This window comes from Lithobates pipiens, unplaced genomic scaffold, assembly GCF_037356315.1.
Source record: "Lithobates pipiens isolate NorthernLeopardFrog02 unplaced genomic scaffold, aLitPip1_a1.2 Scaffold_18, whole genome shotgun sequence".
Lineage (NCBI taxonomy): Eukaryota > Metazoa > Chordata > Amphibia > Anura > Ranidae > Lithobates > Lithobates pipiens.
In genome coordinates this window covers 626,342,409-626,362,512 of record NW_027507758.1, presented here as the reverse complement: position 1 = coordinate 626,362,512, position 20,104 = coordinate 626,342,409, and the positions used below count along the sequence as shown (strand labels likewise).

At 49.2% G+C, this 20,104-nt stretch overlaps 3 protein-coding genes across 3 annotated transcripts in view; 2 read left to right on the top strand and 1 right to left on the bottom strand.

Moving 5' to 3' along the window:
* Positions 1–20,104, bottom strand: part of LOC143989925 (uncharacterized) — a 133,541-nt gene that overhangs the window by 18,293 nt on the left and 95,144 nt on the right. The gene's annotated exons all lie outside the window — the stretch shown is intronic.
* Positions 5,240–20,104, top strand: part of LOC143989588 (uncharacterized) — a 175,974-nt gene continuing 161,109 nt past the window's right edge. The window contains exon 1 of the mRNA XM_077489788.1: positions 5,240–6,337. Coding sequence (XP_077345914.1) covers positions 6,242–6,337 — 96 coding nt within the window. The 5' untranslated portion in view covers positions 5,240–6,241. The remainder of the gene's footprint in view (positions 6,338–20,104) is intronic.
* LOC143989866 (gastrula zinc finger protein XlCGF66.1-like) lies at positions 6,539–13,535 on the top strand. The gene is made up of 3 exons (XM_077490143.1): positions 6,539–6,964; positions 12,584–12,763; positions 12,850–13,535. Exons 1-3 carry the CDS (start codon positions 6,800–6,802, stop codon positions 13,039–13,041), a joined length of 537 nt encoding a protein of 178 aa, XP_077346269.1. The 5' UTR covers positions 6,539–6,799; the 3' UTR covers positions 13,042–13,535.

Below are 20,104 nucleotides of genomic sequence, written 5' to 3'. Positions count from 1 at the left end.
GCTGCAATATAAGCCCTACCCCCCAAATAAGCCCTACCCTGTTTCTCTGAATATAAGCCCTACCTTGAAAATAAGACCTACAAGGAGCCCTTTAACTAGGGCTTATTTGGGGGGTAGGGCTTATATTGCAGCCATCACTGACAATCACGCTAGGTCTTATTTTCGGGGAGACAGGGTATCTGCTAAACGTGTACATTTTATATATTTGTATTGCATGCAGCCAGTGACATCACTGGCACATGTTCTCTGAAGGAATGGCCACAGGTGTCGTTCCTTCTGAACCCCGTGCCATGAACGCCAGCGCCCGCACATCATCACGTCTCCAGGCAAATTACAGTGCAGAAGTCCGCAAACCCGAAAGAAACTCCTGGGAAGATGTCGGGCGCCACTGCAACAGCTTTGTTCTAAGGTATGTATTTCATAATAATTATATATATATATATATATATATATATATATATATATTTTTTTTTTTTTTTTTTTTTTTTTTTTTGAACATTACATCCTTGCAATTTATGTTTAAAATCTTCATTATGAGCGGATTGATATATATTTTTATGCTTTATGATATATTTTTGCATTTTCTTCACCAAAAAGATCAGTTTTGGGGGGTGCCTGTTTTATTAGCTATACATTTGTTGTTAACTTATGTTCTGTGTCTTTAAGACTTTTTTTATATGTAATAAAAATATCTTTGTTAACCACTTCCGGACCGCCGCACACCGATATACGTCCTAACTTTGAAGAGGGATATCGTTGTCATGGCAGCAGCTAGCTGCCATAACCCCAGTATCCTCTTCTTCGGCTGGTGGTCCGGTTTCCAATAATAGTGGTCTCTGCGGCGGATTCGTCGCAAGATCACTTTTATCAGCAATGGGAGAGGCCCCCCCTCCGCCGCTTACAGGAGCCGTCGGTAGCGGCGGAGGCGATCGGATCCTTTCTCCTCTGTGGCATGGAGACGAGTGAGGGGAAGATGGCCCCCACCCGTCTCCATAGCATTGCAGGGCGGAAGCGACGTCAAAACGCCACTTCCGCCCACAGCTCTTAAAGGGCCAATTTTTTTTTTAAATGACAAAATAATTTTTTTTTTATTGCATTTTTGTGTAAATATGAGATGTGAGGTCTTTGACCCCCAAATCTCAAATTTAAGAGGACCTGTCATGCTTTTTTCTATTACAAGAAATGTTTACATTCCTTGTAATAGGAATAAAAGTGAAAACATTTTTTTTTTTAAAAAGAACAGCATAAAAATAAAAGGTAAAAGGTAAAATAAATAAGAACATTTTTTTTTAAACGCGCCCCATCCCCCTGAGCTCATGTGCAGAAGCGAACGCATACGTGAGTAGCGCCTGCATATGAAAAAAGTATTCAAACCACACATGTGAGGTATCGCCAGGATCGGTAGAGCGAGAACAATAATTCCAGCCCTAGACCTAGACCTCCTCTGTAACTCAAAACATACAACCTGTAGAATTTTTTACACGTCGTCTATGGAGATTTTTAAGGGTAAAATTTTGTCGCCATTCCACGAGCGGGCGCAATTTTGAAGCGTGACATGTTGGGTATCAATTTACTTGGCGCAACATCTTTCATAAAATAAAATAAAAAATTGGCTAACTTTACTGTTTCTTTACTAACTTTACTCTTAGTAACTTTACTCTTATTTTTTAAATCAAAAGTGTATTTTTTTCCCAAAAAAGTGCACTTGTAAGACCGCTGCGCAAATACGGTGTGACAGAAAGTATTGCAACGACCGCCATTTTATTCTCTAGGGTGTTCAAATTTTTTTTTATATCTACTGTATATCTAATAATCTAATACTGTATATCTAATCTACAGAAGCACCCAACCTATCTACTGTTATAACCAGATTGAACCAGATTGAATTAATGCTTGCTTAGAAAAATCATTCCATTACCACATTTAGTAAAAAATGGAAGACTTGGATATCCCACCCTAGAGCCTCCAATTATTTAATAGAATGCAAATTCTAACTTACCCCACAGCCTGAAATAATCTGTTCAATTAACAAGTAATAAGCGGATGTAGAACACGGTCTATGTCAGTGATGACGAACCTTGGCACTCCAGATGTTTTGGAACTACAATTCCCAGGATACTCATCTACACTGCAGAGTGCATGAGCATCATGGGAAATGTAGTTCCAAAACATCTGGGGTGCCAAGGTTCGCCATCACTGATCTATGCTATCCTCTACTCTCTGAATTTCCTATAGTGTTACCCTCCACCTTCCCAATGTTATTCCCTTACGTATAGTTGTACAGGCTGACTAGCGGCTCAACGTGGTGACCTCCCAGACCTACAGCGTGAACCCATTAGAGGTAGGCTGGTTTGGACCATCAAGATTTGAACAAAGCCTATTTTATATGCATTTACCATGTTTTTTCATTACAATGATTTGTACCATTTGCAACAATCTTAATTGTTATGTTCTCTTTCGACAAAATAAAAAATGTATGGATAAAAAAAAAAAATGTATAATGTTTGGGGGGTTTTAAACATTTTTTTAGCAAAAAAAAAAAAAACTGTTTTTAACTTGTAAACAACAAATCTCAAAAAGAGGCTTGATTCTTAAGTGGTTAAACAATTGGTTACATAAGAACTGTATCTATTTTTTCTTACTTCTTTTGTGTCACATTTGAACTTCTGTGGTACCCCTGTAAGCCCCTGTACACACGGTCGGAGATTTCCACAACCAAATCCGTCGGATTCTGCCCGTCGGATCTTGTCCGAAACTGTTGCATACACACGGTCGGACAAAGTTGGCGAAAAATCCGATCTTTCAGAACGTGATGACGTAATTTCGTTACGATGGGACTACATTCAGGCTAGTAGCCAATAGTTTGATGTAGGAATTTGATCTGAACATGTGTGGCACTTGGTCCGATGAAAATGCTCTACATATGATCGGATTAGGTCCAACCGGCCCAGTTGGTCGGGAAATATTTCCAACATGTTGGAAAATTGGGTCCGACGGAGATTCGGACGGAATCAGTCCTATGCATACCACACACAGTCGAATTATCCGACGACACGGTCCGATAGGACACATTCCGACGGATTCTCCGATCGTGTGTACAAGGCTTTAGACATTTTACATGAATGGTTACTATGAGACGTTTCTTGGGGCTGCAGCTCCTCTGAACTCCACAAGGTGGTGATCTCACTCAAATCCAGACAGGAAGTATCTATGAAATACAGACAGGAAGTGATGTCAGGTACAGACAGGAATTTCCGAGTGAGAGGTGAGTTGGGAGGAAGTAGAGAGGAGACATTGCTGGAAGGGGCAGCAGAGGAGGTAATAAGATCGTATTTTCTATTTACAAACACGGGCTCACCTCCGCCAATCGCTTCCAGCAGGGCCCAGCGAGGCGCTTTGTTCTCTGTGACCCCAAACATGGCACAATGCCTCCACTGAGATTCCCAAGTGATGACAAAGATTGGGTGCCAGTCAGAGGGGGGTATAGGCAGGGGTGGCGGAGGTATTAGATGAGGAGGATGGATAGGAATGGGTGGGACAGATGAAGGGGCAATAAATGGGCAGCCCAGGAAGAGGGACATAGGTGTTGGGGGGGAGATAGGGGGGCAGCAGGCTGGACAGACAATCAAGAGAGCAGCTTCCAGAGGTAGGAGAGGAGTTTGAGATGTGCAGAGAGCTGATCCTGGCCCCCCTCACACATCTCCAGGGCCCCACACACACCGAGGTCCCCCACCCCATATACGGGCACTCACCAGGCTCTGGGCTCTGCAGTTGGCATCAGTGATGGGTCCCACAGAGCCAGCACAGGGCACAGAGTCTGCTCAGTATGGAGAACTTGGAGCTTTGTATCTGGAGGAGAAGGAGCAGGGGGGAGGAGTTGACTGATGTTGGAGGGCGCTCTGCCTATGTAAGGGGTAGATCAGAGATGGCAAGTGTGTTCGGCAAAGGCTGAATGTGCTGCACACCCTGTTCTCAGCAATCCTACTTGGCAATCACCGTGGGAGCCTCCACTGATCCTGGGGCTCTATTCCGACAGCAAGGCCATTTCCTGCTGTCTTGGTGCCCCCACCCCCCCGTGTTGGTGGAACACCAGGGTCTGGTAGCAGGTGTGACCTTTGCGACCATAATAGTTCTGCCACTGGTTCTGAGTAAACTAAAGAAGTTGAGGGATCTCTGAAAAGGTAGTGGGACTAAAGGACTCTGGGACCCTCTGAGGGTTTACTGCATCTGAAGGACTCTGGGACCCCTGAGGAGGAAGTGTAGATGAAGGACTGATGAAGATGGATGAAGATGGGGGTCTCCTAGGAAGTGATAGGGCTGAGGAACTCTGATGCCACGTACACACGATCGAACTATCCAACTTTGCAGCGGAGGTCCCCCAGACTTTCCGAACGAGCGGACCTGCCCACGCACGACCGGACTTTTCCGCAGGACTATGGGACTTCTGAAATGAACGGACTTGCCCACACGCGGAGTAAAGTCCGTTCATTTTGAACGCGGCTCCAGGTAGCCGGGACTAGTGCAGGAAGTGAATGTCGCGGCCTCCATCGGCGAAATTGACATAAGGGGGCCCGCAGATACCGGCCCCCCACCCTATGTGAATGAGTATGGGGTACGATGTACCCCTACCCATTCACCTGGTGAAAAAAGTGTAAATTAAAAAAAACACAACACAAGTTTTTAAAATAATTTATTAGACAGCTCTGGTGGTTTTCTCTTCTTCCGTCTTTGGGGATCTTCTCGCCGGATTCCTCCGCTATCTTCTGCTCTTTTGCTAGCTTTTTTACTAGTGGGGGAGCCCGGGTTTCTTCTTCATCATCGCTGCTGCCGTCCGGGGGTCTTCTTCCGACTTCGGGGTCTTGTCCCGCTCTTCGGGGGTCTTGTCCCCCTCTTCGGTTCTTCTTGCCGGGCCTCCGCTATCTTCTTATAACTCTTTTACTAGCGTTGGCCAGTCTTCTGTCGCCGCCGCCTTCGTCTCTTCTTCCTTGCGATGTTGACACGACGCTCTCTCTGGCCACAATGGCAGGGACGCGTTGTGCGTCGACTTATATAGGGACAAGGGGCAGGGGTCACCGGGTGATGTCACATGGTGACCCCGCCCCCTTATGATGTCACAGTCCCAGCATCCTCCGGGACGAGGAAGAAGAAGAAGCCCTTGTCCGCATCAACATGGGGACAGGGTGCTTTGGGGTGGGTGGGGGGTTGGCCCGTCTACCTGAAGCTGTGTTCAAAATAAATGAACTTTTCTCCATGTGGGCAAGTCGGTGGACAATTTTGAGTCAAGACTTCTTTCTAAGTCCGCAGGAGCCCACACACGGGCGGATTGTCTGGCGGACTCTGGTCCGCAGGACCAAGTCCGCCGGATAATCCGATCATGTGTACGTGGCATCAGAGGTTAGTGGGGCTGAAGGGACCTAGGAGGGGGTAATCAGACTGTAAGACCTTGCGGTAAGAGGGGGCTTTAGGACTCATAGGGGCTCTTGGTCTCTGATGGTTCTCCAAACCCACCCTACTTTTCTGACCTTCGTAAAGAACTCCTGCCAGCAAGTGAAGGCAGCCTTCACCTCAGCATCTCACTGGTCAGGAAAAATTTGTTGCAGGACACAAACTAGACCAATACCAAGAGAACAAACCCCTCGCCCACTGTCCTCCTTGTACCCACACTGGGTTATTATTGGAGAGAACAGAACAGACTCCTCCCTCACAGCTCTCTACTTCACCAGCTGCATTCTCCTTCTATCCAGTAATATCACTCCCGTCAGTCAGCAGGCTGCCGGAGATTGTAGCCTTACAGCTGAAGTTCTGGCGATTAGCCTGCAACTCCGGGCCATAAGTCAGCAAATTCATCTTCCTGGACATCATAATGACCCTACATTGACCTTGCAGCACTGCCTCAGAGCAAACAAGTTAAAGGAAGGATCCTATTTATCATTCCTTGTCTGCAGATCTAATACTAATCAAATCCAGTTCAGAAACCAAACAAACACAACAGAGAAAGTGAAATTTCTGATCCAGCAGGCCAAGAGGGTCCAAGGAGCCCCCAAAAAAAAAAAAAAATCAGATGCTAAACAGTCCAGACTAAATGTGTTCCCATGGAGGCAGTAGTTCTTGAATGTACATCAGCCCTCCTATTACCCCCTCACATCCACATCCTATTATTGTGTGACCAATACCATCCAAATAATTCTTACTTGCATTTCCCAAAGTTATCCGTCTACAAGGAGACCTATATATAGATCAAATGACGGCACCAATGAGGATGAAGGAGGACCGGAGTCACATGACTGAGAAGATACTAAACCTCACCCTGGAGATCATCTACCTGCTGACCGGAGAGGTGAGGAGAATTCTGGGAGGTCACATGACATCACTCTTATCGCTATTAAAAAAACACAGACCTGACTGAAGAGGTGAGGGGGATTCTGGGAGGTCACATGACATCGCTCTTATCTCTATTAATAAGACATTGACCTGACCGGAGAGGTGAGGAGGATTCTGGGATTCTAACATGATATTCCTATTGGTTCCTCAATACAGAGATTTCCTCTTGTGAAGTTAGGTGATGATATGACCATCACAGTGCCTCCATGTGACTCCCTAAAACCTGAGAGACACAACATGGAGAACCTTCTAGAAGTCACCAAGAAGATGATAGAGCTGCTGACAGGAGAGGTGAGGAGGATTCTGGGAATTCTGGGACATTATCCAGTAACAGACAAGGGATGTGTCTGGATGGTGACTGTATCATTGTGTGTGTCAGGTTCCTATAAGGTGTCAGGATGTCACTGTCTATTTCTCCATGGAGGAGTGGGAATATTTAGAAGGACACAAGGATCTCTACAAGGACGTTATGATGGACAATCAGCAGAATTTGAGTTTTGTGAAGCATATAAGGAAGGAATTTCCCTGGAATGAGACGATATTGAACCTCACCCTGGAGATCCTCAGCCTGCTGACTGGAGAGGTGAGTGTAATGAAGAGGTTAAATCTGACTCCGCTGTACACTGGGATGTATTCAGAAGCACTTTAAGTATTCTGATGTTCTTCTAATTCAGTGTGAAAACCTTGGCAAAAAATGTGAGATCTTGGGGAACCCCTAAAACAATTTTCATATCAACAGCTCACAGAAGATCAGTGTGATTAGTAAACTGTTGATATAACAATTATTATTTTTAGAAGCAGCATTAAATAATTTAATGAATACTAAAACTCACTTCCTTAATGTAAAACTTAAGCTGGCTTTTTTCTGCATAGAAGCTAAAATTTGGGTTGAATTTGGATATGCACACACAAAATTAATCTTCAACTGAAATTAGATAGGGGTCACCAGGGCAGGGTACAGGGGAGTCATCAGGACAGAGAACAGGGGAGTCACATCACCAGGGCAGGGTACAGGGGAGTCTCCAGATCAGGGCACAAGGGAGTCACCAGGAGAGTCTCCAGATCAGGGCCCAGGATTTTCACCAGGGCAGACCATAAGAGGGTCACCAGGTCTGGGCACAGGGGTATTCATCAGGACAGAGCACAGGGTAGTCACCATGTCAATTCACAGGGGAGTCACATCCCTAGGGCAGGGCACAAAGTTGAGCACAGTGGTGTCAGCAGGGCAGAGCACAGGAGTATCACCATGTTATGTCTCCAAGGCAGGGCATAGGAGAGTCTTCAGGTCAGAGCACAGAGTTGTCACCAGGGCAGAGCACAAGAGGACACCATTTTAGAACACAGGGGAGTCAATAGGTCATGGCACAGGGGGTCACCAGGTCAGGCATGGATGTCACCAGGGCAGAGCACAGGGGAGCCACCAGGGCAGAGCACAGGGGAGCCACCAGGGCAGAGCACAGGGGAGCCACCAGGGCAGAGCACAGGGTTGTCACCAGGGCAGAGTACATGGTTGTCACCAGGGCAGAGCACAGGAGGACACCAGTTCATGGCACAGGGGAGTCAATAGATCATGGCAGAGGGAGGTTACCAGGTTAGGGCATGGATGTCACCAGGGCAGGGCACAGGGGGGTTACCAGGTCCAGCACAGAGGTGTTGCCAGGTCAGAACACAGGCGAGTCACAGGTCAGGACATAGGGGTGTCACCAGGTCAGGGCACAGGGGTGTCACCAGGTCAGGGCACAGGGGTGTCACCAGGTCAGAGCATAGGGGTGTCACCAGGTCATGGCAGAGGGAGGTCACCATGTCAGGGCATGGATGTCGCCAGGGCAGGGCACAGGGGTGTTACCAGGTCCGGGCACAGGGGTGTCACCAGGTCAGAACACAGGCGAGTCACAGGTCAGGACATGGGGTGTCACCAGGTCAGGGCACAGGGGTGTCACCAGGTCAGGGCACAGGGGTGTCACCAGGTCAGGGCACAGGGGTGTCACCAGGTCAGGGCACATGGGAGTTACCAGGTCAGGGCACATGGGAGTTACCAGGTCAGGGCACAGGGGAGTTACCAGGTCAGGGCACAGGGGAGATACCAGGTCAGGGCACAGGGGAGTCACCAGGTCAGGGCACAGGGATATCCTCAGGGGACTCACAAGGTCAGTTCACAGGGGGGTCACCAGGTCAGGGCGCAGGGGGTCTGTAGTACTGTTTATTTTGCCCCACATGCAGAGCTGCACAGGGAAGCTGCTTGTACATATCTGTTATGGTGTGCTGGTCCCAGCTAGCTCTCCTCTCTCATCCATCCCTGTTGATGTCACACACAAGTACCTGGGATGGACAGAAGCGGGGGGCCAGTTGGAATCATTGGAATACAGTTAGGACTAGTGGGAGTACAGGTATGCTGTACACATGTCACCTATTGTCCTTGCCTCACTACAGCATTCCATGCCTGCTGGAATTAATAGTCACTAATGAGAGAGGGGGACAATATGATTCTCACACACTGCACTCCCTCCTCTAGTCCCACTCCACCCTCTTCAGTGATGTCACAGTAGCCGGAACCACAGGGGAGGCATCGGCTATCAATGTGCCTTGTCAGTACTCACTGTCAGTGTGCATTGGACATATACACATCCTCCACAATGGTGAATTGCAGCAGAACCCCTGATTGAGAAACAACGACACAAATACTATGAATACATGAAGTGTACGGACTCTATGATATTTGGTTATAGCACAAGATGGCGGCATTTAAAAAAAAAAAAATAGTTTCTCCTATCACCATCCAGGAAAGCACATCTAGGAGATGAGGGGCTCCTCCCCACAGGAAACACAATCAATTGAGTGCTTGTTATAAGTCCCCACCCTTCCCCTTGCTCCTCTCTGCTTAAATTTTAATGCATTTACCTGCAGGGGTATAGGGAGCCTGGTGATATATAGACATGTCAGCATTCAGATGTGAGGAAAACCAGAGGCTGGGTATGCTTTGGGTACATACCTGTCCAGTCCTCTGAGCCCAGGGAATAAGCTTCCCATAAGCTATTATCCTTAAGTGGGTTTTCCTTTTGATTGTTGCTATGGCAAATAAATAAATAAAAGGGGACCCACAAGGATCAGAGAGCCTTTTATAAATCATTCTCCTGAGCAGATTAGTGGTTTAAACCAGATCCTCTTTGTTGACCAAAGTAGTTCCTTGTTTGACAGAACAAGCCTCTGATTAGTTTTTTTTTTTTGGTGGTCCTGAAAAGCAGTTACAGGCATGATAGAGCACGATTGCTAGAAGTAGAGACAGTCAACCCGGTGTTCTGGCAGATAGTGTCCTGCCATCATATAGCGTCCGCCCCGTACTGCGCATGCGCAGTACGGGGCAGAAGAAGCTTTGGAAAATCTCCGAAGCTGAACGGCGCCTGCGCCGTGAGTGGAGGTGGTAGCCCCACCATCCAAGCGGACATAGGGTTGTGAAAATTAGGCGGCCCCTCGCGGGCGAGCTTCGCTCGCCACGCTTCGGGCTCGGCCTCGCTGCGCTCGCCTCTTTTTTAGTCCTACTCTATGTCCACTTGGATGGTGGGGCTAAAGCTTGGACTCACGGCGCAGGCGCCGTTCATCCTCGGCTATTTTCGGAATCTGTGTTGCTGTGTACTGCACATGCGCAGTACACAGTGGACACTTTCTGATGGGGGACCTTATATGATGGGACACCGGCTAACTTACAAAATTCATAGGCTCTCAGATTCCATCTTTAAGAGCCCATTTCACCTAGATCCTGCATCTGAAGTGGAGAAGGCAGGGACACCGGTGGAGCGAACCTGCAGATCAGCTACATTAACCAGCTAAGATCATGCACTATGGAGTAGAGGTAAAACTCACTGTAGATCCTGGCATTTGGCAGAAAGGCCTTGCAGGCAATGGTTCCATCCTAAGGTAAGCCTACGGTTACTTTATTATCCTCTCAGGTGTGCCGTCCTGGAAGGTGATAAGAGAAAGCCTACGTTAGACTTATGCCGCATACACACGTATCAGACTATCCGGCGGACTTAGTCTGGCGGACAAACCGCCGGACTTTCCGAACGGGCTACCTGCCCACACACGGCACTTATGCGGCGGCCTAGGTCCGCCGGACTATCCGCCGTACTTTTGAAATGAACGGACTCGCCCACACACACGGAGTAAAGTCCGTTCATTTTGAGCGCGGCTCCAGGTAGCCGGAACCAGCGAAGGAGGCGTCGCTGGCCCCGTCACCTGGTATGGACTTAAAGGGGAATTCCCTACGCCGAAAAAACGGTGCAGTGGTCCCCCCTAGGTCCATATCAGACCCTTATCCGAGCACGCTACCCAGGCCGGCCAGGAAAGGGGGTGGGGACGAGCGAGCGCCCCCCCCCCCCTCCTCCTGAGCCGATACTGGGACTGTGACATCATAATGGGCAGGGACATCATCCGGCGATGTCCCTATATAAGTCGCCGCACGCCATGTCTCTGTCATTGTGACCAGAGACAGCGACGAGGCAACAGCTCAAGAAGAGGAGAACAGAAGGCCAGAAGGCAGCGGCGACAGAAGACCGGGCCACCGCTTGTAAAAGAGCTAGAAGAAGGTGCGGTGGCCCAGCAAGAAGAACCGAAGAGGGGGGCAAGACCCCCGAAGTCGGAAGAAGAGGGTGGTGGCGAAGAAGAAAGCCGGGCTCCTCCTCTAGTAAAAGAGCCGAAGATAGCGGAGGAGTCTGGGGAGAAGACCCCAGAACACGGAAGAAGACCCCCGGAGCTGTGCAATAAACTATTTTAACCCTTGTGTGTTGTGTTTTTTTACATTTTTTTCACAGGTGAATGGGTAGGGGTACATTGTACCCCATACTCATTCACATAGGATGGGGGGCCGGGATCCAGGGGCCCCCTTATAAAGGGGGCTCACAGATTCCGATAAGCCCCCCGCCCGCAGACCCCAACAACCCTGGCCGTTGGTTGTCGGGAAGAGGCCCTTGTCCTCATCAATATGGGGACAAGGTGCTTTGGGGTGGGGGGCCGTGTGCCCCCCCTTCCCCAAGGCACCCCCCATGTTGAGGGCACGTGGCCTGGTACGGCTCAGAAGGGGGGGGCGCTCGCTCGTCCCCATCCCCTTTCCTGGCCAGCCGGGTAGCGTGCTCGGATAAGGGTCCGATATGGGCCTAGGGGGGGACCCCCACGCCGTTTTTTTTGGCGTAGGAAATTCCCCTTTAAGTCCATACCAGGTGACGGGCCAGCGACGCCTCCTTCGCCGCTGGTCCCAGCTACCTGGAGCCGCGCCCAAAATGAGCGGACTTTTCTCCGGGCGGGAAAAGTCCATTCATTTCAAAAGTATGGCGGACTAGTACACACAGGGCCTTATTGTCCGCCGAAATGCGAGTCCAGTGGACAGATTGATGTGCAAAACTCCAATCTTAGTTCGCCAGACTTTTGGGTAAAAAAAAGTCAGCCGGAGCCTACACACGGGCGGATTGTCCGCCGAACTTTTCCACCGGATTGTTTGATCGTGTGTACGCGGCATTACCGGTAAAGGTATTTCTATGAACCTTCCAGGATGGCAGGCCTACTTCCCGCCCATTGGAGGAGGGACTAGGTGGTGAGTACCTATGAGGAATGATTGCCCTTTTGAACCTGTTTCAGGAATACTTTTACAACTTGAGCAGCAAGGGGAAAGGTGGGGAATTATAACAAGCTGTCAATTGATTGTGTTTCCTCTAGGGAGGAGCCCCTCATCTCTCAAGTGTGCCCTCCTGGAAGCTTCATAGAAATGCAATTTAACAGTAAGTCTAACGTAGGTTTTCAGCTTTAGTCCAATCAGTGAGACCCATGATTACCAGCATGCAACATCCACTGAACGCTAATTCCATGGGTAACCTTTCCTAGTGGGTCAGTGAGCCTTACTAGTAAAAAAATTCAAAATCTATGTTACTTGATGGGTTCTGATCTCTATACTTAACACCTACAAAGTCCTGAGGTTTGTTACCTCTTTGCCCCATTCTTCAATTATTTGAAACTTACTAGTAAAACATTAGCGACTCTGTTATATGACTTCTAGAAGGATCTATAAATCTGACCACATTGTAATCATATCATTGGATGGAGATGTCTGTCCTTTGCTGAAACGGCACACTGTAGCCAATCCCTGACGAATAAGTATAAAGCTGACCATAAAGATGAGGGATTATGGGGGAGTGATATTTATCTTTGTATGACACAGAACTGTACAGTAATAATGAAGACATCTACAAGAAGGAGATCTCCTAATATGACCACAAGATATTCTAGAATCCAGAATCCCTTCACCATCCCCCCACCTCCATCCCTGATCCCTACAAGACACAACATGCAGAAGATTCTAGAAGTCACCAAGAAGATGATGGAGCTGCTGACAGGAGAGGTGAGCGGTGCTGGGAATTCTGGGACATTATCCAGTAACAGACAAGGGATGTGTCTGGATGGTGACTGTATCATTGTGTGTGTCAGGTTCCTATAAGGTGTCAGAATGTCACTGTCTATTTCTCCATGGAGGAGTGGGAGTATTTAGAAGGACACAAGGATCTCTACAAGGATGTCATGATGGACAATCAGCCGCCCCTCACATCACCGGGTAAGAGGAGACTTTATTGTAAAGGAGAGAGCAGTACGGAGGCTCCACATAGATCCCCCATCATCTGATAAACACATAGGGGTTGATTTACTAAAGGCAAATCCACTGTGCACTTGGAAGTGCAGTTGCTGTAGATCTGAGGGGAAGATCTGAAATGAGGACAAGCTCTTCTGATTTCTATCATCCAATCATGTACAAGCAAAAAATGTTTTTATTTTCCTCGTATGTTCCCCTCAGATATACAGTGACAGCACTTCCAAGTGCCATAGCCAAATGACGGCTACAGCGCGGTCGGATAATTCTGGGAGGGCATACAATGACGTCCTCCCAGAATCACGCTCTTGCGCGCACTCGGGAATGTCCTTGACAATCAGGTCTTCCAGACCCGTCGCTTCACGGATCAGGGTAAAGGGCCAATGACAGTGGACCTTTACCATGTGATCGCCCCGTTCAATGACAGTGGCCCTTTACCATGGGATCGCCCTGTTCAATGACAGAGCGGTCGGTTGTCAAACTGGAGCATGTCCGGTTCAGCTCCTCCACTCTTCTCGCACCGATTGGTACAGTGTGTGAGGACGGGGGGGGGGGGGCATTGTGGGCTGGCTCTGAAGCCCATCCATCCATCGTCATTCATGCTCATCCATCCCCATCCATGGCTCATCCATCCCCATCCATGGCTCATTCATGCCACATCAGTGCTCATCCGTGCCACATCAGTACTCATCCATGCCACATCAGTGCTCATTCATGAAACATCCATGCCACATCAATGCTTATCCATGCCACATCAGTTCTCATCTATGCCACTACAGTGCCCCACAATGCCTAACAAAAGTATAATAGGTAGTCAAATTAGATTTGAAATGTATGTCCCTATAACGCCTGGAGGTGCTACTTGCATGTTGGGCTTCTGTATGTCGTCAGGCTGTATAAAAGTCACACACGTGGTATTGACATACTCAGGGGGAGTGGCAGAATGTATTTCTCTTATATTCAATGACCGACACAGCTCCTCTCTGTAACAAAATGGGTTGTTAGCCCTACCACTGGAGATACTAGGCAAGTTGTAATACAACACTTCAGAAATTTTAGTTCCACCCATAGGACGGTCCCTAGGCTCACAACCCCACAGCCTGCTCAGGCAGAACTCAGTATTTTCTTGCCTAGTGAAGGAGAAAGACCTAGGAACCCTGTGGGCCCATAGGTCCGTGTTTTTTGATGTAGAAGCTTGGCTTTTTGCGCAAGATGAATGATCCTGTGATCTTCTATCAACAGCCGGCTGGGTGACAGGCTGGTTCACTTATCCTTGTAGTCTCCCCAGTCCGGCCATCGAGCGTGTGCAGGTCGCAGCTAAGGCTCAGCAGGCCACGACATACCTCAGTTTCAGAGGTGGTCGGTGAGCTTTATGCTCCAGGGCATACATATGACCGGGCTACTGATGTCTGCGTCACAGTATGCCGGGCCAGTAGTCTTCCCTGTACTGATCAGGAGCTGACTACCGTGGAATGTCTCCCAGCTTCAGGACTGGTAAGTACAGCTCTCCCTGCCTGACAGGGTGGAGCAGCTGGGCATTCCCTGGGAGGTCGATTCGGGGGCCCCCTCACCCCCTCTCTTCTCTCCCCGGTCCCTAACTCCCTTCTTTCCCCTCCTCACGGGGGGGGGGGGGGCTGTACATGTGCTGAGCGGTGTGTCTGGGCTCTCACCTGGGGGTTTTAGCTGTGCTGGGTGCCTGGGTCCTGAAGCTTAGTCCCGCTGGATGCCTGTGTATTCATGCCCCTGTGTTGGTGCAGCGCTGTGCCTGCCACATGTTCTCTCTAGTCCCTCATAGCACTGTTTGGCGGCTATTTTAAGTATGGGCAAGGGTCCCTGGAACCGCAAGCCTACTAAGCCTGCGAACAAAGGTGCTGCCGCATGAAGGTGTGCCCCCACCCATGTCTCGGGTGGGGGGTCGCCTTCGGGAGTTTGCAGCCCAGTGGTCCTTCCGGTTATCCGACCAATGGGTCTGCGATCTGATTTCCACAGGCTACAAGATAGAGTTTCTCTCTTGGCCACCAAACAGATTCTTCCCCTCCAGCATACCCGCTTCGCCGGGAGGCCCTGTTGGGGGCGGTAAGGGACCTGCTGAATCAGGGGGTGATTGTACCGGTTCTGGAAGTCTCTGGAAGGGACTCTTCTCAAATCTGTTTGTGGTTCCCAAGAAGGAAGGGGTACGTCCGATCTTGGACTTGAAAGACCTCAATCACTTTGTACAAGTGCAGAGGTTCAGAATGGAATCAGTTCGCTCAGTAGTTGCTGCACTCCATCAAGGGGACTCCCTGGCGTCCTTAGACATCCAGGATGTGTACCTGCACATACCCATATGCCTTCGGCATCAAAAATTTCTCAGTTTGGCAGTCGGGGAAGCCCATTACGAATTTGTGGCTCTTCCCTTTGGCCTGGCATCAGCCCCCCCCGAGTCTTTACCAAGGTACTGGCTCCAGTATTGGCGTTGCTGCGACAACGCGGGATCGCGATCGTGGGCTACCTGGACGATCTCCTCCTGAGAGCATCTTCCGCCTCAGAATTAGAGGTGGATGTGGCGATCACCATGCAGACCCTGCAAGAATTTGGGTGGCTGCTGAACCTAAAGAAATTGGTGATTTTACAGACCCAGCATCTGGAGTACCTAGGTTTGCTATTGGACTCCAGGGAAGCGAGAGTTTTTCTCCCTTCAGACAAACTGCAGAATCTCAGATCGGCGGTCAAACTACTGATGAACTGCAAGTGGTCATCGCTCCGCTTTTGCATGAGAGTACTGGGGCTCATGGTAGCCTCCTTCAAGGCAGTACCTGATGCCCAGTTCCACACCAGAGTCCTGCAGAAGGAGATTTTTTTGAAATGGGACAAATCTCAGTTGTCCCTAGATCGACGGATCCAGGTGAACCAACCAGTCAGAGACTCTCTGATCTGGTGGTTGAGGTCCCCGGTGATTCAGTCCGGAAAATCGTTCTTTCCTCTGAAATGAACGGTGATCACTACGGACGCCAGTCTGTCCGGCTGGGGTGGAGTGATGGGGGTTCAGTTGGCTCAGGGCCTCTGGTCGACGGAAGAATCCAAGTTGCCGATCAATCTGCTTGAATTGAGAGCGATCAGGCTGTGCCTGCACACATGGTCGTTGAGTCTTCAAGGGCTTCCGATCAGGATACAGTCGGACAACGCCACGGCTGTAGCGTACATAAATCAACAAGAAGCTCAGGAGGTCGCTCACATACTTCGGTGGGCAGAGCGACACATACCGGCCTTGTCGGCCATTTACATCCCGGGGGTGGAAAATTGGCAGGCGTACTATCTGAGCCGCCAGATGCTGGACCCAGGAAAATGGGCATTGTACCCGGAGATATGAAGGCAGCTGTGCCTGAAGTGGGGAACACCAGATGTGGATCTAGTGGCTTCCCGTCTCAATCGGAAGGTGCCAAGATTCGTGTCCAGGAGATCCGTGGACAGACGCGTCAGACGCGCTGGTGGCTCCGTGGGATCCGTACCAGCTAAGCGTATATTGATTGGTTTGTGCAAAAGTTATAGCGTCTACAAAATAGGGGATAGTTTATGGAATTTTTATTAATATATTTTTTTACTAGTAATGGCGGTGATCAGCGATTTTTATCATGACTGCGACATTATGGTGGACACATCGGACAATTTTGACACATTTTTTGTGACCATTGGCATTAATACAGCTATCAATGCTATGAAATTGCCTTGATTACTATAAAAATGTCACTGGCAGTGAAGGGGTTAACCACTAGGGGGCGGGGTTAAGTGTGTCCTAGGGCGTGATTCTAACTGTCTGGGGGATGGGCTAGCAGTGACATGACACTGATCACTGCTCCCGATGGGAAGGAGCAGGCGATCAGTGTTCTGTCACTAGGCAGAACGGGGAAATGCTGTGTTTACATCGGTATCTCCCCGTTCTTCAGCTCCGTGCCACGATCGCGGCACCCGGTTGGATGTCGAGTCCACGGGTCCCGCGGGCATGGTCACGGAGCTCGCGGCAAGTGCCGCCGGCGTCTTGCGCGCATGGCGGGAAATTCAAAGTAATGTACAGGTACGTTACTTTTCCCAGCCATGCCATACTGCCGACATACATGTACAGGTGGCAGTCGGCAAGTGGATAAGGAAGTGCAGGAATTCTTGTGTTATGAAGATGGCAATGAGTGATAGAGGGGGAGGGGACACTCGTCCTATAATCCCCTCATCACTGTCACTCCTATAAAAGACAGTTCTCGTTGTTTCCTCCCTCTCTGACTAAGGTCCATGAATAAAGAAATGATCTGGTAGGAGATCAGAGGACCCATTTACTAGTTACCTTGAGGGGGGAATTGTAAGATCCTCAGAGACAAAGCTGCCTGATGTGGGCGGAGTCCTGGTTTAGGGGAACCAATCAGCTCATGTCTAGTAATAATCTTTTTATTTCTATTTTAGTAGATGGACGGGAGATGAGGAAAACCTCAGAGGATTGTCTCACTTTGTCTCCAGACTGTAAAGTAGAAGATGAGGACATCACACAGTATAGTCCAGGAGAAAACCCGACTACCTCAAATGTCCTTCCGGCATCACACAGTGTAGATGGACCATCGTATTCCTCTTATCCTGAGGAACCTCAGACTGTGAGGGACGGTGCCGTCCTTCCAACAGAGAAGAGCTTTTCCTGTACTGAGTGCGGGAAGTGTTTCCGTTTTAAATCCCAACTTAATGTGCATAAACGTTCTCACACAGGTGAGAAGCCGTATTTCTGTTCTGAGTGCGGGAAGTGTTTTCTTTTTAAATCAAAACTTAATGACCATAAAATATCTCATACGGGAGAAAAAACGCATTCCTATTCTGAGTGTGGAAAATCTTATTCACAGACCTCACATCTTTACGCACATCAAAAATTGCACACGGGGAAGAAGCCGTATTCCTGTACTGAGTGCGGGAAATGTTTTGTACAAAAATCAGAACTTTCCACACATCAGAGGTCTCACACGGGGGAGAGGCCATATTCCTGTTCTGAGTGCGGGAAATGTTTTTCACGGACCTCGTATCTTTACACACATCGGAGATCTCACATTGGGCAGAAGCCGTATTCCTGTTATGAGTGTGGTAAATGTTTTTCAGGTCAGTCCCATCTTGAAAAACATAAGAAATTGCACACTGAGGAAAAGCTATATTCCTGCTCGGAGTGTGGGAAATGTTTTTCACAGAAGGCCAATCTTTACAGACATCGGAGGTCTCACACAAGTTAGAAGCCATATTCTTGTCCTAGTTGTGGGAAATGTTTTTCAATGAAGTCCACTCTTTCCAAACATCAGAGATCTCACATGGGGGAGAAGCCATATTCCTGTCCTGAGTGCGGGAAATGTTTTTTAAGGAAGTCTAGTCTTAACACACATCAGAGATCTCACACAGGAGAAAAGCCATATTCTTGTACTGAGTGCGGGAAATGTTTTTTTTACAAAAGTCTGATCTTACCAGACATCAGAGATCTCAACATGGGGAGAAGCCACTTTACTGTCCCAAGTGAAGGAATCGTTCCTCACTGAAGTCCCACACAACCCTTGAGGTGTATTAGTGCCTTGAGTGTGGGAAATGTCTTCTATATGAATGTTGCTGGACATCACAGCTCTCATGTGTGGGGAAGAAGCACACCCTGATATAAACCTCAGGTATACTCCATACCAAAGACATGGATGAAGTGTTGTACCGTGTTGGCCATTGATAGCAGTAGAAAAATAAAAATGGAGTCATTACCTTTCATTGGCTGAGTACATTTTGTGGTGTAAGATTTCACAACAAACACTTATGCTGCGTACACACGATCGGACTATCCGGCGGACAAACCGACTTTCCAAACAAGCGGACTTTTCCGTCAGACTAGGTCAGACTAGGTCTGCCGGACTTTTGAAATGAACGGACTTGCCCACACACGGAGAAAAGTCCGTTCATTTTGAACGCAGCTCCAGGTATACGGGACTAGCGCAGGAAGTCAATGTCGCCACCTACATCGGCGAGATTGACACCTCGTGAGCCCCGTCACCTGGTATGGTCTTAAAGGGAAAGCCCTACATTGAAAAAACGGCGTGGGGCCCCCCGAAGTCCACATCAGACCCTTATCCGAGCGCGCAGCCCGGCCGGTCAGGAAAGGGGGTGGGCACAAGCGAGCGCCCCCCCCCTCCTGAGCCGTACCAGGCCACGTGCCCTCAATATGGGGGGTGCTTTGGGGAAGGGGGGCCCCCCCACCCCAAAGCACCTCGTCCCCATGTTGATGAGGACAAGGGCCTCTTCCCGACAACCCTGGCCGTTGGTTGTCGGGCTCTGCGGGCGGGGGGCTTATTGGAATCTGGGAGCTCCCTTTAATAAGGGGGCCCCCAGATACTGGCCCCCCACCCTATGTGAATGAGTATGGGGTACATTGTACCCCTACCCATTCACCTGGTGAAAAAAGTGTAAAGAAAAAAACACAACACAAGTTTTTGAAATAATTTATTGGAAAGCTCCTGTGGTCTTGGGGTGTCTTCTCACCGGACTCCTCCGCTATCTTCTGCTCTTTTACTAGTGGAGGCGCCCGGCTTTCTTCTTCGTCGCCGCCGTCCGGGGGTCTTCTTCCAACTTCGGGGTCTTGTCCCGCTCTTTGGGGGTCTTGTCCCCTTCTTCGGTTCTTCTGCTGGGCCATCTGCTTTCTTCTTCCAGCTCTTTTACTAGCGTTGGCCCAGGGTTCTGTCGCAGCCGCCGCCTTCTCTTCTTTTCTTCTTCTTCCTTGAGATGTTGACTCGACGCTCTCTCTGGCCGCAATGACAGGGGCGCGTTGTGCGGCGACTTATATAGGGACAAGGGGCGGGGTCACCGGGTGATGTCAAATGGTGACCCCGCCCCCTTATGATGTCACAGTCCCAGCATCCTCCAAGACTGTGACATCATAAGGGGGTGGGGTCACCATGTGACATCCCCGGGTGACCCCGCCCCTTGTCCCTATATAAGTCGCCGCACAACGCGTCCCTGTCATTGCGGCCAGAGAGAGCGTTGAGTCAACATCTCAAAGAAGAAGAAGAGAAGGCAGCGGAGACAGAAGGTTGGGCCAATGCTTAAAAGAGCTGGAAGAAGAAAGCGGAGGCC

Coding starts and splice junctions, on each gene's coding strand:
- LOC143989866 (XM_077490143.1), top strand. CDS start 6,800: ATGGAGGAGTGGGAATATTTAGAAGGACACAAGGATCTCTACAAGGAC. Junction 6,965..12,583: donor TCAGCCTGCTGACTGGAGAG/GTGAGTGTAATG, acceptor TGTATGACACAG/AACTGTACAGTAATAATGAA. Junction 12,764..12,849: donor TGGAGCTGCTGACAGGAGAG/GTGAGCGGTGCT, acceptor TGTGTGTGTCAG/GTTCCTATAAGGTGTCAGAA.